At 38.5% G+C, this 17,663-nt stretch overlaps 1 protein-coding gene across 29 annotated transcripts in view; it reads right to left on the bottom strand.

Moving 5' to 3' along the window:
- The window catches only part of RIMS2 (regulating synaptic membrane exocytosis 2), a 452,506-nt gene that overhangs the window by 54,401 nt on the left and 380,442 nt on the right, over positions 1–17,663 (bottom strand). For 14 of the 29 annotated variants that reach the window (XM_065668760.1, XM_065668765.1, XM_065668751.1 and 11 more), the window contains one exon: positions 10,583–10,755. The exons of 14 other annotated variants lie outside the window; for them this stretch is intronic. In XM_065668760.1, coding sequence (XP_065524832.1) covers positions 10,583–10,755 — 173 coding nt within the window. Of the gene's footprint in view, positions 1–9,307; positions 9,548–10,582; positions 10,756–17,663 lie in introns of all 29 variants that reach the window. One more of the 29 variants, XM_065668750.1, reaches the window with a different exon arrangement.

Below are 17,663 nucleotides of genomic sequence, written 5' to 3'. Positions count from 1 at the left end.
GGGTCAGGCCATTGAACTACTTACCAAACATAATCACATGAGTGATGCAGAAGAAACACCATAACAGATAACTGTTTCTGAATACTAGCAGTTGATAATAAACTGATGATAAACTTTCAAGTTTTCCTTTACAATGTTACAGAGAAGATTTAATACTCAGCTAAGAGTAGTGAATATCTTTGCAGAAATAACTTCTTTTGAGACAGTGGACTAAACCAGCCATTTACTATGTGTGAAAACAAAAGAAAGTTACCAAGAAGACTAGCTGAGGTCTAAAACTCTTGCATTAGTCAGCATTCCTATTCATATGTAAATACAAGCAGTAAATATGAGCTCTGAAGGCTTGGCAATAAATTAAGTACATTCCAAAGGCAGAGGTTGTTTTGAACAACATCCAAAATCTTTGAGATCAGAAAGCATCTTCTTTAACCCAGCCTGGCAAAGAAGCAGTTGCATTTGTAAAAATAGGTTAACAACTGGCTTGCCAAATTAAAACCCACCATGAGCAACCAGATTTAACTGAGAGTGTCCTTACAGAAATGCACATTGTATGTACTTAACCTGAAAGTTAAATGTTACAGGCTTATTCAGACATACTGTTGAATTACAATCTTCCTACAGAAATGGAACAGAAGGGTCATTCTGTTTTCTGTATTAACATTGCTGACTAACTCACAACCTATACTGCAAACTTGCTTAGTGCTGCCCAGATTTGTTCCCTGAAGGGCAGAAAAGAACTCTATGAAATAAAAAGCTATGAGTAATTTGATGAACCAAACATTAAATCCACTACATCTCAAAGACCTAAAACCATTAGAGAAATAATGTAAAATCAAGTTGGGAAAGTAAGAAAAATTTCAGACTTGAAGGCAGAAATGCTCAAAAATATATAGAGGTAAGAGACATCATGCATTGCATCAGGGTAAGAGGAACCATGATTTAACTTTACTTGCAAAACTGCAATTAGTTATATGGAAGACTTTCTTAGAGAACACACAGTTAGAAAATGCTGGAAGATAGACCCGCAGGAACTGGATGTGCTACTGTGACATTACATTAAAGGGAAAATCACATAATACACAGGGAAGAGCCAGATGTCCTGAAAGGACTTTATTTAAAAAAAATACCTGTAGTCAAAATATATTTCACTGTAGATTCATCTACACTCAAAAAAGACTGGATTGCTTTGATTAGTACTGTATGTGTATGCTCATGTTTGTTGTACTGCTTATGTGTATGTGTGGGCAACTAAGGAACAAAGTAACTGACATTTCCTTCATTCCTTGTAAATTCAGGTTGCTTGAGGACTCCAAAAGATCAGGGTCAGAATAGGCACTGCTAACATCTCGCAAATGTATAGCATCTCTCGGAATTGATCTTCTGGGACTGAGAGATAAATGGACACGAGCAAGAGATCTGAAGCCATAATTACCTCAACCAAAGAAACATTATCTGGGACATCATGATCTTGCCTGTCTGACTTCTGTCACTTTGACAAAATGACTTTGAGTCACTTTGGGCCTCTGGGGGAAATTAGAAAAGCATACAGAAAAATTAAAACCATCATAAAATGTGAGGAAACATGGCTTACACCTTTCTGAACATAAATCTGTGAACTTTGTTTTTCTGACCTGGAGAGGACTGGCCTATGATCAGAACTCCCTAATGAGGCAAGGTGCACCCTGCACATCATGCTTGTTGGAGCAAAAGCTCCTTTTGTTTACCATAGGCCTCCATAGTAATCGTGCTCATGTTATGGCTGTGATCTGGGAAGTGTTGGGATCACAGAGGCATTTGTAGGGAAATACATTGGCTATTTCCTACTAGGGGCCACCTCATGACAGCTCCCAGCTTGTATAGGTAGCACGTTATGGACTTCTTAGACTAAGATAAGTAAGAACGCCCTGCAGGTACAGTGACAGAACTAAAATAAACTGTTCAGATGCTTGGTCAAATAACATTATAATCAGCTAGATGGGCAATGGCAAACCACTGGGGCATCATCTTAGCAAAGCTATTAAGTACACAATAGTCAGAACAGCACTGGGTCCCCGACCCTTGGTTAAAATAAAATACTTGTGAGATGAGTCAGGCAATGTGTTTCAAATGCACTGGCACAAATGCAGTAACTATGTTTTAGAAATACTTCTATGAAGTAACACGAAGGAGTTTATGTTTGTTTTTTTTAAGTGATAAGCTTATTAATTATTTTTAATGAAGTACATTTAGAGGAATCAGAACATGAACTGTATTAATTTTACAGAATCTTTTAATTTTTCTATTAAAATAATGCCCAGGTAAAAATAATGAAAACATATAGCACTAAGACAGAACCACATAATCATAATATCAAAACAAGAAGAGCCTGATGAGCTTCATATTCAGTTCCTTGGGTTTTGATGAGTTTCTACCCCACCCTTAGTTGCTGCTATTGCAGACCTGTTGTGTTCAATCATACGCAAATAATGATAAAAAAGTCTGTCTATTGAAGAATTCATGATTCCACCTGGTTTTAAATATCTTCAGAAAACGAGCCTTTTTTAAACACTTTTTTAATTTAAAAGAGAAAAACCTAATTTCAACATTTGTATTTGCTTCAAATCCTCATTTTGATTTTTCTCTTCATTCCTACTTTCCTGCATGTCTACAGGGTTTTCCATCTGCACCTCTTGTATTTTTTTTCTTTAAACTACTGATGCACTGTTTTTAAATAACCTTCAGTAACAGGAGTACATCAGTGCTTTCTGCATCACAGGTCAGATCTGACTCAATAGAGCTTAAAATGCAGGCTGCATTTCGTGGAAAGGGGATCAGTCTCAATGATACTGTGTTGCTGTCAAAGAAAAAATATCCAAGTTTCCTGCTGGGCACCATATATCAAAGCTGCAGGCTGTTTCAAATGAGGTATTTTCACTGTTCACCTCTTAATAATGTGCACTTCCAAATTCATTACTTTATTATTGCCCAGTGGATCAAAGTAAGTTTACTAGTTGTAGAGGAGTCTATACATCTTTTGCATTTACTCCAAAATAGCAGGAAAAAATAAGTCTCTAAGATTTGATAGACGGTAGCAAATAAGTTAGAAACAGGTGAATTTGCTAGATTTATTAAATGATTTCTATTCTACTCTCAGTACAGATTTCAGAACAAGTATATGAATTCATATAATTCTTTTCTGAACCACCGATATTTTGGACCCTTTTCAGTAATATGTTTCCAGAAGTCACAGGTAATTTTGTTCTGTATGTCATCTACAAAAGTGCAGAAATCCAAATGGTCAACTTATTGATGGTGTGTGTTGCTACAGACTCAGCAGCTACATGAAATTTACTACTTTTGAAGACTTGCCTCACTCTGGAATACTAAAGTTAAAAAATTTACATCCAAAAGGGGTGGCTTCGAATCTGAGCTTCAAATGGGGCAAGAATTTGCAAACAGACTCTACTCAGCCCAATAATACTAATGCAATTGTACTGAAAAAAAAGGTTTATTTTAGGTCCCTCGATTTCAGAGATTTGCAACAGGGAAGCAGCTCTCTGCTTATTTAGTCAGAAGTAAGCAGAAGGTTATGTTAGAGGAACACAAAATAAAGTTGCTGCTTTTTGTACAAGGACTCTGTCCATTATATATTACATATATTCAGGGATTGGCGTTGGGACCGATCTTGTTCAACATCTTTGTTGCTGACATGGACAGTGGGATTGACTGCGCCCTCAGCAAGTTTGCTGATGACACCAAGCTGTGTGGTTCAGTTGATACACTGGAGGGAAGGAATGCCATCCAGAGGGACCTCGACACGCTTGTGAGGTGGGCTGATGCCAACCTTATGGAGTTCAACTATGTGTCCTGGGTTCAGCAGTAGCGGTCATTTTTCTCCTTCTTAGTAGCTGGTGCAGTGCTGTGGTTTTGACTTTCAGCCTAAGAACAATGCTGATAACACCGATGGTTTTAGTTGCTGCTCAGTAATGTTTACTCTGACCAAGGACTTTCTGAGCCTCATGCTCTGCCAGGGAGGAGGGGAAGCTGGGAGGAAGCAGAGACAGGACACCTGACCCAAACTATCCAAAGGGGTATTCCATAACACAGCATGTCATGCCAAGTATGTAAACTGGGGGCAGTTACCTGGAAGGGTGAGATCACTGCTCAGGTCGGGCTGGGTATAGGTCGGTGGGTGGTTAGCGGTTGTATTCTCTTCCCTTGTTATTTCCCTTATCAGTATTATCATTGGTGGCAGCAGTAGTGGTTTGTGTTTGTTATACCTTAGTTACTGGACTGCTCTTATCTCAACCCGTGGGAGTTATATTCTTTTGATTCTCCTCCACATCCCTCTGGGAGCGGGGAGAGAAAGGTGAGGGGGAGTGAGAGAGCGGCTGCATGGTTCTGGGTTGCCAGCTGGGCTTAAATCATGACACCATGCCAAGTGCAAGGTCCTACACCGGGGTAGGAGCAATCCCAGGCACAGCTACAGGCTGGGCAGGGGGGTTGGAACTAGATGATCTTAAGGTCCTTTCCAACCCTAGTTGTTCTATGATCCTATGATTTTAAATCACAGTGGGTGAACCTATCTGTGTGTCTGCGTGTCTGCATGTCTCTATCTATCTATCTATCTATCTATCTATCTATCTATCTATCTATCTATCTATCAGTCATTACTGGGAGCAAAGACTGCCTGTACTGCAGCTGTGCTAAAGGACTGATCATGCAGTGGGGAAATTCTAATGCTACAGCTTTCCCTTAAAACCATATGGCCTGTTTGGCTAGAAAGGTTAGGAACAATTAACTTCTCTCGTCTAGTAGTGCAGTTGGAGCAATCATTATAATAATTCTGAAATAGCTTTAAGAAACCAAACAGTGCATGAACACTGAAAATGAATTCTCAGTCCGAGTCACAGTTTTTGATATTTTTACCAGAATACAGATTTTCAAAACCAGTTATTGGTTTCCACTCCAAGGAGCTTGCACAGACTGTGTTAACATGCTTTTTCAGCCAGCTTTGCAAAACACTGCATTTAACTGGCAATAGCTGCAATCACAGTGGAAGGCTCATGAGACCTGAAATACTAGATTACAATATAATGAAAAGCTAAGGAACAAACACTCATCAGGAATCAGTTTTAAAACCCAGAAATTAAATTCTTTAAAGATTTTTTGTTTTTACTGAATGACACAAAAAAGAAGTAAAGCGAATTTGAAATGAATCTTTAAACCCAAGAAGGGAAGGGGCATAGACAGCATGAAGATGCATTAGGAAGATAAAAAGGTTTGTATCTGAAGAAATCCATTACTTAAAACTACATCCTGCACTCTATTTCATGTGTCCTCAAGTGCCTCTCCAAATTTACATCCTAGCTGACTTTTTCTACCACGAGTTCTCCTTCCTCAGTTGTGTCATCTTTCTACTTAACCAGCTCCATTTCTTCAGCTGTCCTTTAGCACTCACTTTTCTTCACACGTGATGTCATTGATTTCTTCCAATACATAGCAAAACACATGACCAATTCTTCTGTGTTGTCCCTGCATTCTCCTCTTTATACATTTCCCTTGCTCCTGTCATGAATGCAAGAATTTCCCATTGGATCTCTTCCTCAACTGTTTGATTTGATGCTATCTTCTGATTTCCTTTTCTCCCACACCTCCTTCCTTATTCTTACCTCTAGCCACCTGGTCGTCACTGGCTTTTTCCCCAAATCACAGAAACGTGCTTTAGCATATCCCTTTAGAAAGTAACGCAGAAACTCCTCTTGCTTTCATCACTTCTGCAACTACAGTCACATCTCTGGGCAACCTATGCCAGTGCTCAGTCACCCTCACAGTAAGGAAGTTACTAAATTCAGGTGGAACTTCTTGTGTTTTAGTTTATGCCTGTTGCCTCTCACCCTATTGCCTGACACCACTGAAGAGTCATCCAGTTGTACATAATTCATCTTTATTTTCCAGTATTTTAGCAGTTGCACCCTATCACATTTATTTTCTCACATTCAAGACCGAAAGATCAACTCCTGCTGCTCATCAGATTTGCCCTATCATCCATTTGACGCATTTTTAGTAAGCACCTCATGTTTTTTCCACATTGCCTCTAATGCTTGAAAAGAGCTCTCCAGAAACACTCATAAAGCTATCTTATCTTTTTTCTTTAAATCAACCCTGATGTCAAGCTGTCCCCAGCCCAGTATGGTAACCAGCTCCTGTCATGTAGAATAGTGTTTAATTCTCCTGTTTTTCCATCTCTGGATTCCTACATCATTCATGACAGACTCTATGTGCTTGGAACAGAGGTTGAATTTTTCTTCTGTATTTAAAAAGTGCATGTAGAACAGTGAAATCCTGCTCTGTCATTACAGTTGCTGTGTATTCATATGTTAAACAAAATTGTCATGACAATCAGAATTAGGATACCTTAGGATTGATATTTAAAAAAATGCTAAGGAAAGTTAAGATTTAGAGCAGTCTTAAACAGATTTCCTCCAATAAAAGTGATGAATTCCCACACATTAGCTCTAAGAGGGCTTTTTTTGTCCTTGACGTCATCAGGGACCTGGAACACGAAATAACATCGGGGAATTGTACATAAGGAATCCTTAAAAATCACAACAGGGAAGCTTGATCCATGCTTTCTGTTTACTAACATGTACTGCCAAGAAAGAACATAATTATGTTTTCCCTATAGGTTAACCTTATGCCAAGGTTTAGTTTTACAAGGTCTAATGAAGGCAAAATCTGATGCTGCAGTTATTTCTGCCAAAAAAGATTCATTGATTTATTGTGCTCCAGTACTCTAAAAGCTAATGCAGTTTATTGCACTGAAGGACTCTTTAAAACAGGCATGGGATGAATCCATGATGGATATCTGTCTTCACAGCCATTTAAGTTACACTGAATCCACCTCTGATCTCAGCAGATTAAAGTCCTTAGTGTGACTATTACCGTAACTCATAAAATATATAAGCACAGTGACATCAAGAGGTAGGATGTATCCTTAACGAGCTAATTTTTGATGGTGAGTTGATTGAGAGCAGCCTCTGTGTTCCAGATTGCCCAGAGCAAAGGTGACTGCTGTTCAACTGAAGATGTACCTCTGAAGTAAAAATATATATTGACAACTTCTGTCTGTAATGCGGACTTTCCTGATGCCCAAGATCTCAAAAAACAGATGATAATTACTATTCTGTAATGCATGAACTGTCTGCTTTGGTTCTGTTGGGTTTCTCAAATACCATCAATGTTTAATTATTAAGTGATGCTTTGGTGATTGTGTCTGGAAACAGTTTTTAGAAAGCTGAAGTCCTTAACTCTAAGTATCTTATAAATTGCCAAACAAGTAAGCAGAAGGCACCAAATTTACAACAACACTACAGATTGATCCCAGGTTAGTCAACTGAATACATAACTGACAATATTTCAGTATGTTAATGAGACATAACTTTGTGTGCATATGTATGTATGGATATATACACCTGTACCTATACAGGACTAAATCTGTGCTGTTGGAAGAATGTTCAGAAAATACTAAAAAGATGAGCACTTCCTGCACCATAGGAAAGGAAGGTAGATAAAGAGAAACTTTCCTTTTTGTTCATAACTTACAGACTAAAAGTGGGAAAAATGGACATAGTGGGAAACAAAACTAGAGGCTGATTTGTTGGGAGCCAAAATCTAACACAAACAAAAGTCACTGCACAGCAGTCATTTTATAGTATCTTGTTTTATCAAGCAGGGACTCCTGAACTTGTGCTGCTTTTTTCCTGAAGGCAGAGAGCAGCTAACAAGCAGAGGAACAAGCTGGCATGGGAAGCAAGAAGTTGTTACTAAAAGAGAACTTTCTGTGAGGGACAGCATTTTTGCTGAAGAATAACCTGAGTGATAGCTGGAAACCAGAAATAAGGTTATGCTTTTTGAGAAGCAGGGCTTCCAGATCCATTAAACTTGTCATTCTTAATGAATGACTAGTAGAAGCCAGGAAAGAAAAAGGTCTTTAAAACATCCTTTCTCAGACTTCCATTCAGTAGCTCCTGGAAGATGTATGCCAAGGCAGTGTTAAAGGCAGCTGCTTCTAAACAACTGACTTTGCTGAACTCTAAAATGCACTCACAAGTGAAGGAATGCTGACAGTGTATAAAAGCAGTAGTATAGCTACATTGGCCCATACCAGCCCAGAATGGACACTATGCATCTTGATTCTCTTTTGGTATCACCTCTGCTTTGTGCATGTTCGTGTGTGTGTGAATTTGCAGGCACATACACATGTAAGTTGTAGCAAAGGAAGAAAGTGGATTGCCATAGAGTGCTCTGTACTTACCCTAATATGCACGAGCATAGTTTACAAGCATGTTATCTATAGGTAGTGCAGAACTAGCAGGTTTAAAGAAAGTATTGTTTTCTGAGATTTTCTGCCATTCACGTGTAGGTGAGGAGGGGTTCAAAAGTATTCAGCAAACCTCAAGCTAATTTTTTGCTAATGAAGAAGGAAGAAATACTGTCTTTCTCTTGGTTCATTGGGTTCAGCAGTAGCAGTTATTTTTCTCCTTCTTTGTTTAAACCACAACGTTCTCTTAATGCAAATTACATAGATTTTGCAATACAAAATGTCACTTATTTACATTAAAAGTCAAGGTTCAAAGGAATTGTGGTAAAATGTATATATCTAAAATATTATTTAATAAAACCAGAAAAAAAAAGCGTGCTGAAATGTTTCTGCACACAATACAGCAGCAGTGGCCCATGACTCCCCCACAATACATCAACCCATGGCAGCTATTGGAACAACAAAAAAAAGGGAAGACTTTGCTTATCCATGTCTATTGTCAAACAATATGCACATTTATCAGCCTACACAAAAAAGATTTAAAAAAAAAAAAAATCCAAATTCTCTTCTTTAGTACTGCCAGAAATGAAAGTAAAAATGGGTTTGATATTGATATGACCCAACAAAAGGTTTTTCCCTTAAATAGTAAGTTGAGCAGGGAATATAACAAGGAATCTTACAGTTCCTGTCGTTTATTACAGTGAAACCCAAACTCTAGTCTGAACCAATTTAATAAATAGCATGCTGTATTTGCACGCATAATAATGAGTCAAGTTAGTGCACCATTTGATATGCAGAAAAAGTTCACTGAAGTTGAGAGTGAAACTTGCTTAAATATGAAAGTGTCAGAATTGAAAACAAAATTAAAAAAGCCACAGAGAACATAGACTATAAACTAAGCAAAGGGAAAAAAAGGTGGTGGTGGTGGGGGGAGGGGGGAAGACAAGTAGGGTCGTGGTACATGAGGAAGAAGAATAGGTCTATAGAAACAGAAGTACATTTTACCTGTCATCCTCCTTCCCTTCCTCAGCTTGGTCTTCTTGAGTTTTTTCATCATGCCCTGATCCTTTGATTTCCTCCTGATCACAGTTCTCTGTCACCTCTTGCCCTTCCCCTTTTTCATTAATTTCTTGCTCCTTTGCTTTTTCCTCCTCCTCCTCTTTTTCTTCCTCCTCAGGAAATACTCCATCTTGTTCATCCCCTTCCAGCCCTCCCTCTTTTTTCCCCTCTATATCCCTTGTGCTTCTGAAGTCAATAAATATTGACAAAAGCATGCAAAAGGAAAAAAGAAAAAAAATAAGATTATGGAGAAGAGCACACATGAACTCAAAAGAAAGGAAATGCAAAAGAAATCAAATTAAAAAAGTAAAAGATGGAAGCAGTCATAACTTAAACCTTGCTGTCTAAAATTCCAGCATACACTACAGAACCATCGTATGTTTTCTTCAGACAGTCTCTAAGTCCTTCTTCAAATAAAAGTTGCATGGCAATACATCACATTTAGAAATGTCTACAAAACTCTATGACAGAAACAACGGGGTCCTAACAATGCTCTCATAAGCACATGTTTAAACAATCTTTTCAAATGCACTATTTCTCTCAAAAGGACAATTTTCTGCAAATTAATATAGGCTGACACTGAATTTTGATGAGAGATGCAGGTGAGTCACACCTTCCAAGAAAAATGATCTTTCAATCCTTCTACAGCCAAAGCTCCTCTATGTGTGCACAGGGCTCAAAGGAGACCTTGTTTTGCTCAGAGACACACTATGTTCATTTTGATGAGCACATTTTGATGAGCACATTCAACACATCTTATTGAAGAATACTTCAGTGTTTGTATGTCTACAGTTAAGTTGGACTAGTGTTAAGTATTAAACAAGTCTATGAAAATTCAGCAGCTCCAGTGTAAAAGAAATTAAGATGTCTCTGACTTTACCATCACAATTTTTCAAGTTTAACCATCTTTTCAGCCATATTAAGTATTTTTAGAAATGGTTTCAGAAAGTGAAAATCTAAGTGTGTCAAATGTTTGCTGACAGCATATGCTTGTTATTTTAGTGTCTGCTAGTATACCCCAAGATGACAAAACTTGGCTAAAAATAAATACCATGAAGACTTCAAAAACATTAGATGAAAAAGACATTTAAACAAGTACTTTGCAAATTGTCCACAAATCTCAACATAGACAAACGATTAATTTCAAATACAATATGGACAAATATTCAGTTAAAATTTAATTACATGGCTGTGGCTGGCACTGCAGCTCCTTGTGCTCACCTTATTTTCTTGTTTCCTCTCGGACGCTCTGACTGGACAGACATGTAGCTTGTGCTGCTGAAACGTGACGCACTGCTTGTCCGTGACACAGCAGAGACATCACTGACATCACTGTCCGAAGACTTGTTAGAAACATTGTCTGAACCTCGCTGAGGATCCCGTCCTGACCGATACTGTAAGAGGAAAGGGACACAGATACAGGTGTTGTCAGTGATGTATTACCACAAATCAGCTATGGAACTGCTCCCTGATGCTATCTAAACTATCTTTGTCACCAGACTGCCTGAATTTTTACAATGACGTTTTCTAACTGATAGAGAGTATAAATTATGTCTTGGCTTCCATCAATTTTACTCTGTTTTGCTATCCTATCCAAATAACTAGCTCCTCAGCTTCGCCCACAAAATGACTTGCACAAAACTTCCAGCCCTTCCAAAGGTTTCAATGACTTTAGAAAAGTTATCTAAACCATCTTAGCATATTCTTACCACAACTGTTTCACCAGTGCATGAAAGGAAAGCAGAGAGACTTAGTGACTTGCCCATGATTACTGAGCTCATGAAAGACTGAACAGGAAACAGAATGTGCTTTGTGTCATCTATAGTACGTGTCTCTTTCAGGGCCTAGACTATTTACAAGAACATCTAGCTGACAAATGTTAACTTCTGTTTTTTCTTTTTTTTTCTTTAAGTAAATAGGTGGCATTATCAAATCAAATTAACAAAAGAATGTTGTAGCACTGCAGACAAACCCTGCATCTTGCTAAACTGCTGGGCTGGGAAATCTGAAATGATGAGACAAGGCTAGAGATAATTTGTACTGACAATGTAAAATGCCTCAGAAACTAAAAAATTACAGTAGTATTTGAGCTTGTCGATAATATATCCCAAATGGAGAACTTGCAGGTGACTGATGATCAATAGTAAGCCCATACAACATAAAGCAGTGTTGTGCAGAGGTATTTGAGTTAGATCTGAACAAAATATGATTGTTTGTTCTTGTTACACAAGTTAGCTCTAAATTAACATCGTCTGTGCCACTCTGCACTGCACTATGTGCAGATATAATAGATAGCAGAAAGATATATTTTCCCTTCCTCTTCATATACAGACATTTCTGTGTATACAGAAATCTGATTGGTTACTATTCATAATATATTTCAGAAAAATATTACTGCAAGATGAAATGTCAGTGATCACCAGGTAATTTGGCTGACATGGAAAGAAGACAGTATGGAAAGATGCAAAGAGCAGCACAGACAGGACTGAAAGAAAACAATGGCAGAAAATAATCTGCATAAAACATCAGTGGCTTGTTGAACTCTTGGGAGTAACGACATTGGACTCAGCCACCTAAAGAAAATAATTCATAATGTAAAGTGGCATAGCTATATAGTTCTGCAGAAGAGAGGTTGTCCAGGTTTGGCTATCCAAATTTAGAACAGAAGAATTTGTCCCTTCTTTATAGCTTTAGAATAACTGTCTTTCATGAAGTACACAGACCGCTTGCTTCTGTCTCTTGAAAAGAATGTTTCACTGGGAAATATTCTGAAAGACTTTGCAATGTCTAAATAGCATTTCAAATAGCATTTGAAGTGTCTGTTTACCATAAAGGAATTTCACACTTAGATATAGTAAGGGTTTTTTTGCCCATTTTAAGACAAGGAAATGAAATAAAGACAAGAAAACATGCTCGTGCAGGTTACACTGTAGACCTGCTAGAGACAGTGACAAAGCACAGCCTGAACTGCATACTTACATAAAATGGTTGCATATGCTGCAGTTGGCTTCCTGATCTGAACTAATATACAGTATCTGCGTTCACCAACAAGCCATCCAAGACCTCCCAGCCTTTGTTAGACTGTACTTAGGCAGCCATAAACTCACAGAGTATCTCTGTGATTACTCTAAAATGTTGTAATATTTATTGAATGCCATTAATATTTTCGCTTGATAAAGAAGACAGTACATATTAATCATTTGGAAACAAAAACAATTACTAAACAGGTGTCCTGGTCATCAGAGATAGTAGAACATTATACCAGAATAAAAGGATTGTTCTTTTTCAACTCCTTTTAAAAAAGTAACTACTTAGCCATTCGGAGAAGGTGAAAATAACTGTGCCTAGTGAAATGTGTATATATTGAGCCCTATCTATTCAGTTCACCCACCCAACCCTCCCTAGAATAATTCTGCATTGAAGACAAAGTTATGAGTGTAGTTTGTGTTGATTCAGCCTAAAACTACCAAGACTGGGAAGTACAGACTAGTGTCCTGGGCTACCACCACACTATAGAAAATGCAACGCAGAACTGCCCTCAGGCCTTCAGCATTTGTCAAAGCTCCCAAGCAGATGCACTTGCCATGCTTAACTTCATGCTGCCAAGGCTATGCTGCTGCTGGCTCCCAACAAAGTACAGCCAAGTTGTGTATGCCTGTATGAACAGCTGTCATATTGACAGTGGCTGGTGACTGCAGGGTAGAGACACCACTAGCCCTATAGACCTAATGTGGCTGTGCTTTGGGGACATAACACAGACCATAGTCTCAGATGCAAATCATTGACAGAAGTATTAATCACATTTCAGTTAAGGGACAGATAACTATTTGTGGTGATTCACAGAACAGACTTCAATCTGCAGATCCCATACTCAGTTGCCCATTTTTTATGGACTCAAGTCCATAAAATAAGCCCTTCTAAATTAAACACATGCAAGCAACATCAAGTGGCAAGAAGGATCAGCATTGCACAAAGTTATTCTAAAGCGTCCTTCTGCAGCATATTGAGTTTCGAGAGCCTATGGGGTTTGATTTTCTCTGTTTCATTTCCACACCTGGAGAACATGGGTTCTTACAATACATTTTTCATATCAATGTGCTGTATATAACATATCAGACATTTTCATAAATAGAAAACCTTACTGTATTTTTTTAAACTAATATAATAGTAACAACCTAGTGCTATATGGTGAAGATTGAGAATTGCTATGGCAAGAAAAGCAACTTAAAGGTAAATAATTTTTGAAATATAATGTAAAAAAAAAATCATCAGATCCTTGTCTATTTTTTCTCAGTTGTTTGTAAAGGCATTTCCCACCAAATATCTTCAACTGGGTCAGATGGCACAGAAATATTATTTGACCCTTACTATTTCAGGATGTTTTAGATTTGAAATTGGGAAAGTCAATCAGTTAATTGATCCTTTCATTAAACACACTGAGTTACAGTTTCAGCCTCTGCTAGCTGCCTACCAAAGTACCATCTAAAAACTGGAAACTTACTGGACAAAACTCAGACACCTCATATTCATAGAATCATAGAATCATAGAATCATAGAATCATAGAATCATAGAATCATAGAATCATAGAATCATAGAATAGTTAGGGTTGGAAAGGACCTCAAGATCATCTAGTTCCAACCCCCCTGGCACAGGCAGGGACACCTCTCACTAAACCATCCCACCCAAGGCTTCATCCAACCTTGAACACTGCCAGGGATGGAGCACTCACAAACTCCCTGGGCAACCTATTCCAGTGCCTCACCACCCTAACAGGAAAGAATTTCCTCCTTATATCCAATCTAAACTTCCCCTGTTTAAGCTTGTAAGGTGGGCTGATGCCAACCTTATGAAGTTCAACCATGACAAGTGCAAGGTCCTACACCTGGGTCGGAGCAATCCCAGGCACAGCTACAGGTTGGGCAAAGAAGAGATTCAGAGCAGCCCTGCAGAGAAGGACTTGGGGGTGCTGGTCGATGAGAAAATGAACATGAGCCGGCTGCAGTGTGCACTCGCAGCCCAGAAAGCCAACCGTATCCTGGGCTGCATCAAAAGGAGCGTGACCAGCAGGTCGAAGGAGGTGATCCTGCCCCTCTACTCTGCTCTTGTGAGACCTCACCTGGAGTATTGTGTGCAGTTCTGGTGACCTCAACATAAAAAGGACATGCAACTGCTGGAACAAGTGCAGAGGAGGGCCACGAGGATGATCAGGGGACTGGAGCACCTCCCGTATGAAGACAGGCTGAGGAAGTTGGGGCTGTTCAGCCTGGAGAAGAGAAGGCTGCGTGGAGACCTCGTAGCAGCCTTCCAGTACCTGAAGGGGGCCTATAGGGATGCTGGGGAGGGTCTCTTCGTCAGGGACTGTAGTGACAGGACAAGGGGTAACTGCTCTAAATTGCTGTTTATTCTGGTGCTAAGGTCTACTTTTGACCTTATATCTGACTTAATTTTGTTTAAGAAATGGATTATAATAGTGTATTGCATGTTAGTATTTCAGTAATTGCAGCACAGAAGACAAAACGAAACATACTGCTCATCTGACAGAAGCCACGTTGGCATTTCATTTTTCTGTATTAAACTGCAATTCTATAGAAGGCCATCCCTGAAGTGTTCCTTTGCTCTCTGCCTCAAAAGTAAAATGGCTCTTCCACTGTGCAAATATTGATTTTTTAAAAGTACTCAGTTCTTTGATGTCATGTACTCTGACTGTAGAACACAATTTTTGTACAATGTTGCACTATTCTTTCTTCAGTTTTTGTGTGGCAAAAGTTGCCCAAGGCATTCCATCTTCATATAATTCACATATTTCTCTGTCTTCTTCCTTCAAATTTCACTTTCTTTTTTTCCTAAATGTCACCAACTGTATGATAAGATCAACTATCAGACTGAAAAGGTCATCAGTAACCGAGTGCTATCCACCCATCATAATCTGAAAGACAGCTACCATTTCTCATCCCTCTCCACTGCTCTGGAGGCTGCACTGTCTCAATGGACACTGCTGGGGAACTTCAGCCACCATGACTGGATCCCAGTTGCAGCATGGCCAAAGGTTTGGATCATTAGATCCAGCAACTACCCTGTATGCTCTGGTGGGTTCAAACTTAAAACAGGGAAGATTTAGGTCAGATACAAGGAAGACATTCTGCACTGACAGCTCCCCTGGTTTGGACAATCAGAGGAGCAGGCTGTGAATTGTACCCGCCTACTATGTAGGTTAAATACTGTTTCTTTTCTATTTTTTTATTTTCTTCTCTTCCTTTCCCTCCCCCTTCCCAAATAACAGTAGGAAAATTATCTATTGACTTTCACCATGCTGGAAATATATGTCTCTCTAATAAGATTAAGGCTGAATTTTCATTTCCAGCCCAATCAAGACTCATATAATATAGGAAATGTTCAGGACTTTTCTCATGGTTTAGGCGCAGCCAGAGCACAGTCCCCCACTACCCACTGCACCAGCTACTAAGAAGGAGAAAATGACTGCTACTGCTAAACTCAGGACAATGTTACGACCCACAAAAGCAGTAAGAGTACCCAGCCTCTCTGTTTCAACACCAAGAAGTCTGCTACAAGCAGAAGGGTTGGTTAAAAGTCACTCTTGTATTTTTAATAGTAAGATGATTTTGTCCTATTTTGCTGTGCTAAAGAATGGGGTAGATTTCATTAGTACAGATTCCACCAAACAAGTTTTAAAGTTTCTAAAAGAACTTCCCTCTGCATTAGTAAAACAATCAGCTGGAGACCCTAGCAAAGTGACAGGTGCTTGCACCAATACCTTGTAACTGCAACAGACAACTTACGTGTAGTGATGACTTCAAAACTACCAAAGTTGAAAACAAATACCTGCTCTGCTTCCTAATACAGCAACCTCTGCAAATAATTTGACTCCTTTGTGAACTACCATTATATGACTGACAGGCCACACAGAGCTACAGCTGCTCTGATACTTATTTCTTGAAAGAAACTGATTTGGAACTTCAAAGGGAATTTTAAAGTGTTTCATATTTCTCTAATCTATTGTTACCCATCTTCCATCTTGGACTATACAGTCATGCAGTTGTCCAGGCAAATGAAACTGTCAGTGATTTTCAACCGTCTTCCTATTTCATTTTTTTCCCCTTGTTTATAGTCTATTAGTCAGTTTTTATTTGTGAGCATCTACATATGAATATGCAAATCTGGTAAATGCTTTTACTGATCAAAATGTTGGGAAGATGCTTCAGACAATTGCCCATTGTACTACTACAAGAAGATTAAAGAACCATTCTGGACTGTTTCAATAGTTCTGTGCCTTGCTGACAAAAGCTCTTGAGCAGCCAGAGCATAGTAACTGTATGGATTGTTCTGTAATTTCAACTGCAGCTTTCAGTGCAAGTTCACAGGCTTTAAAGGCATTGCAAATTTTAGTTACCACACATAATCTGAATGAATGTTATTGGATTGATTCTTTCTAAAATCTTTGTTAATGGCTGCCTAATGAAGTCTGCCATTAAAAATAAAGCCAAATGCTTACTAATACTTGCAACAATTAAAAAAAAGCAAAAAATTCTAAAAATATCCCTGAATAGGCAAGCCAAATCAAAAGACAAAAATTGTCTACTTCACATACGTTGGCATATGGGGCCATTTTTTAAAGAATTCCCCCATTGCAAAATATAAAATAAATAGAGAAGAGTGCTAGAAAATATTCTGGGATTACATCAAGGAGAAATTACAGGACCTGCAAGTATTTTGTAAAGCAGAAAGCAGTAAGGCAGCTGTTAGGAAGAATTCGGGTCTCTTAGTGAGATAGATTGAGAATTAGCTTGTGAATAAGCTTCTTCCTACAAAAAAAAATTTGTTCCTGCAGTCAGTTTCAAAACATGAAGTAGCCTCTTGTTCTGATGTTCTTTTTCATGCAATATGACTTTTGAAAGATCAAGACAATCTCTAATTTCAGCTGCACTGATATCTGTTCTGAAATCAAGCTGTTACTGATGCAGAATTAATTCACAAAGATAGCTCCAGGCAGTCTAGGGAACTAAGTGTTCTTATTGAATCTTACTTTAAGTCAGGACCAAATTTTACAGATTTTGATGAGAGAGAGCACTAGAAACTTTCTGCTGGGATATATAAAGTTACCACATTATTCCAAAGACTCTTTAAAATCTCAGACACTTTAAAATCCCATCTCTCCCATGAAAAACACAGTGGGGAAAAAAACTGTTGCTAAAGATACAGTAAAAGACAAATAAAAAAGCCAGGAACAATTCTAAGCATCACCTCAAGAAAATATTTAAAAGGCAACCCAGGGTGTTTAACACA

This window comes from Lathamus discolor, chromosome 2, assembly GCF_037157495.1.
Source record: "Lathamus discolor isolate bLatDis1 chromosome 2, bLatDis1.hap1, whole genome shotgun sequence".
Lineage (NCBI taxonomy): Eukaryota > Metazoa > Chordata > Aves > Psittaciformes > Psittacidae > Lathamus > Lathamus discolor.
The sequence above is the reverse complement of the archived record's forward strand: the minus strand, read 5'-3'. Positions and strand labels throughout refer to the sequence as shown.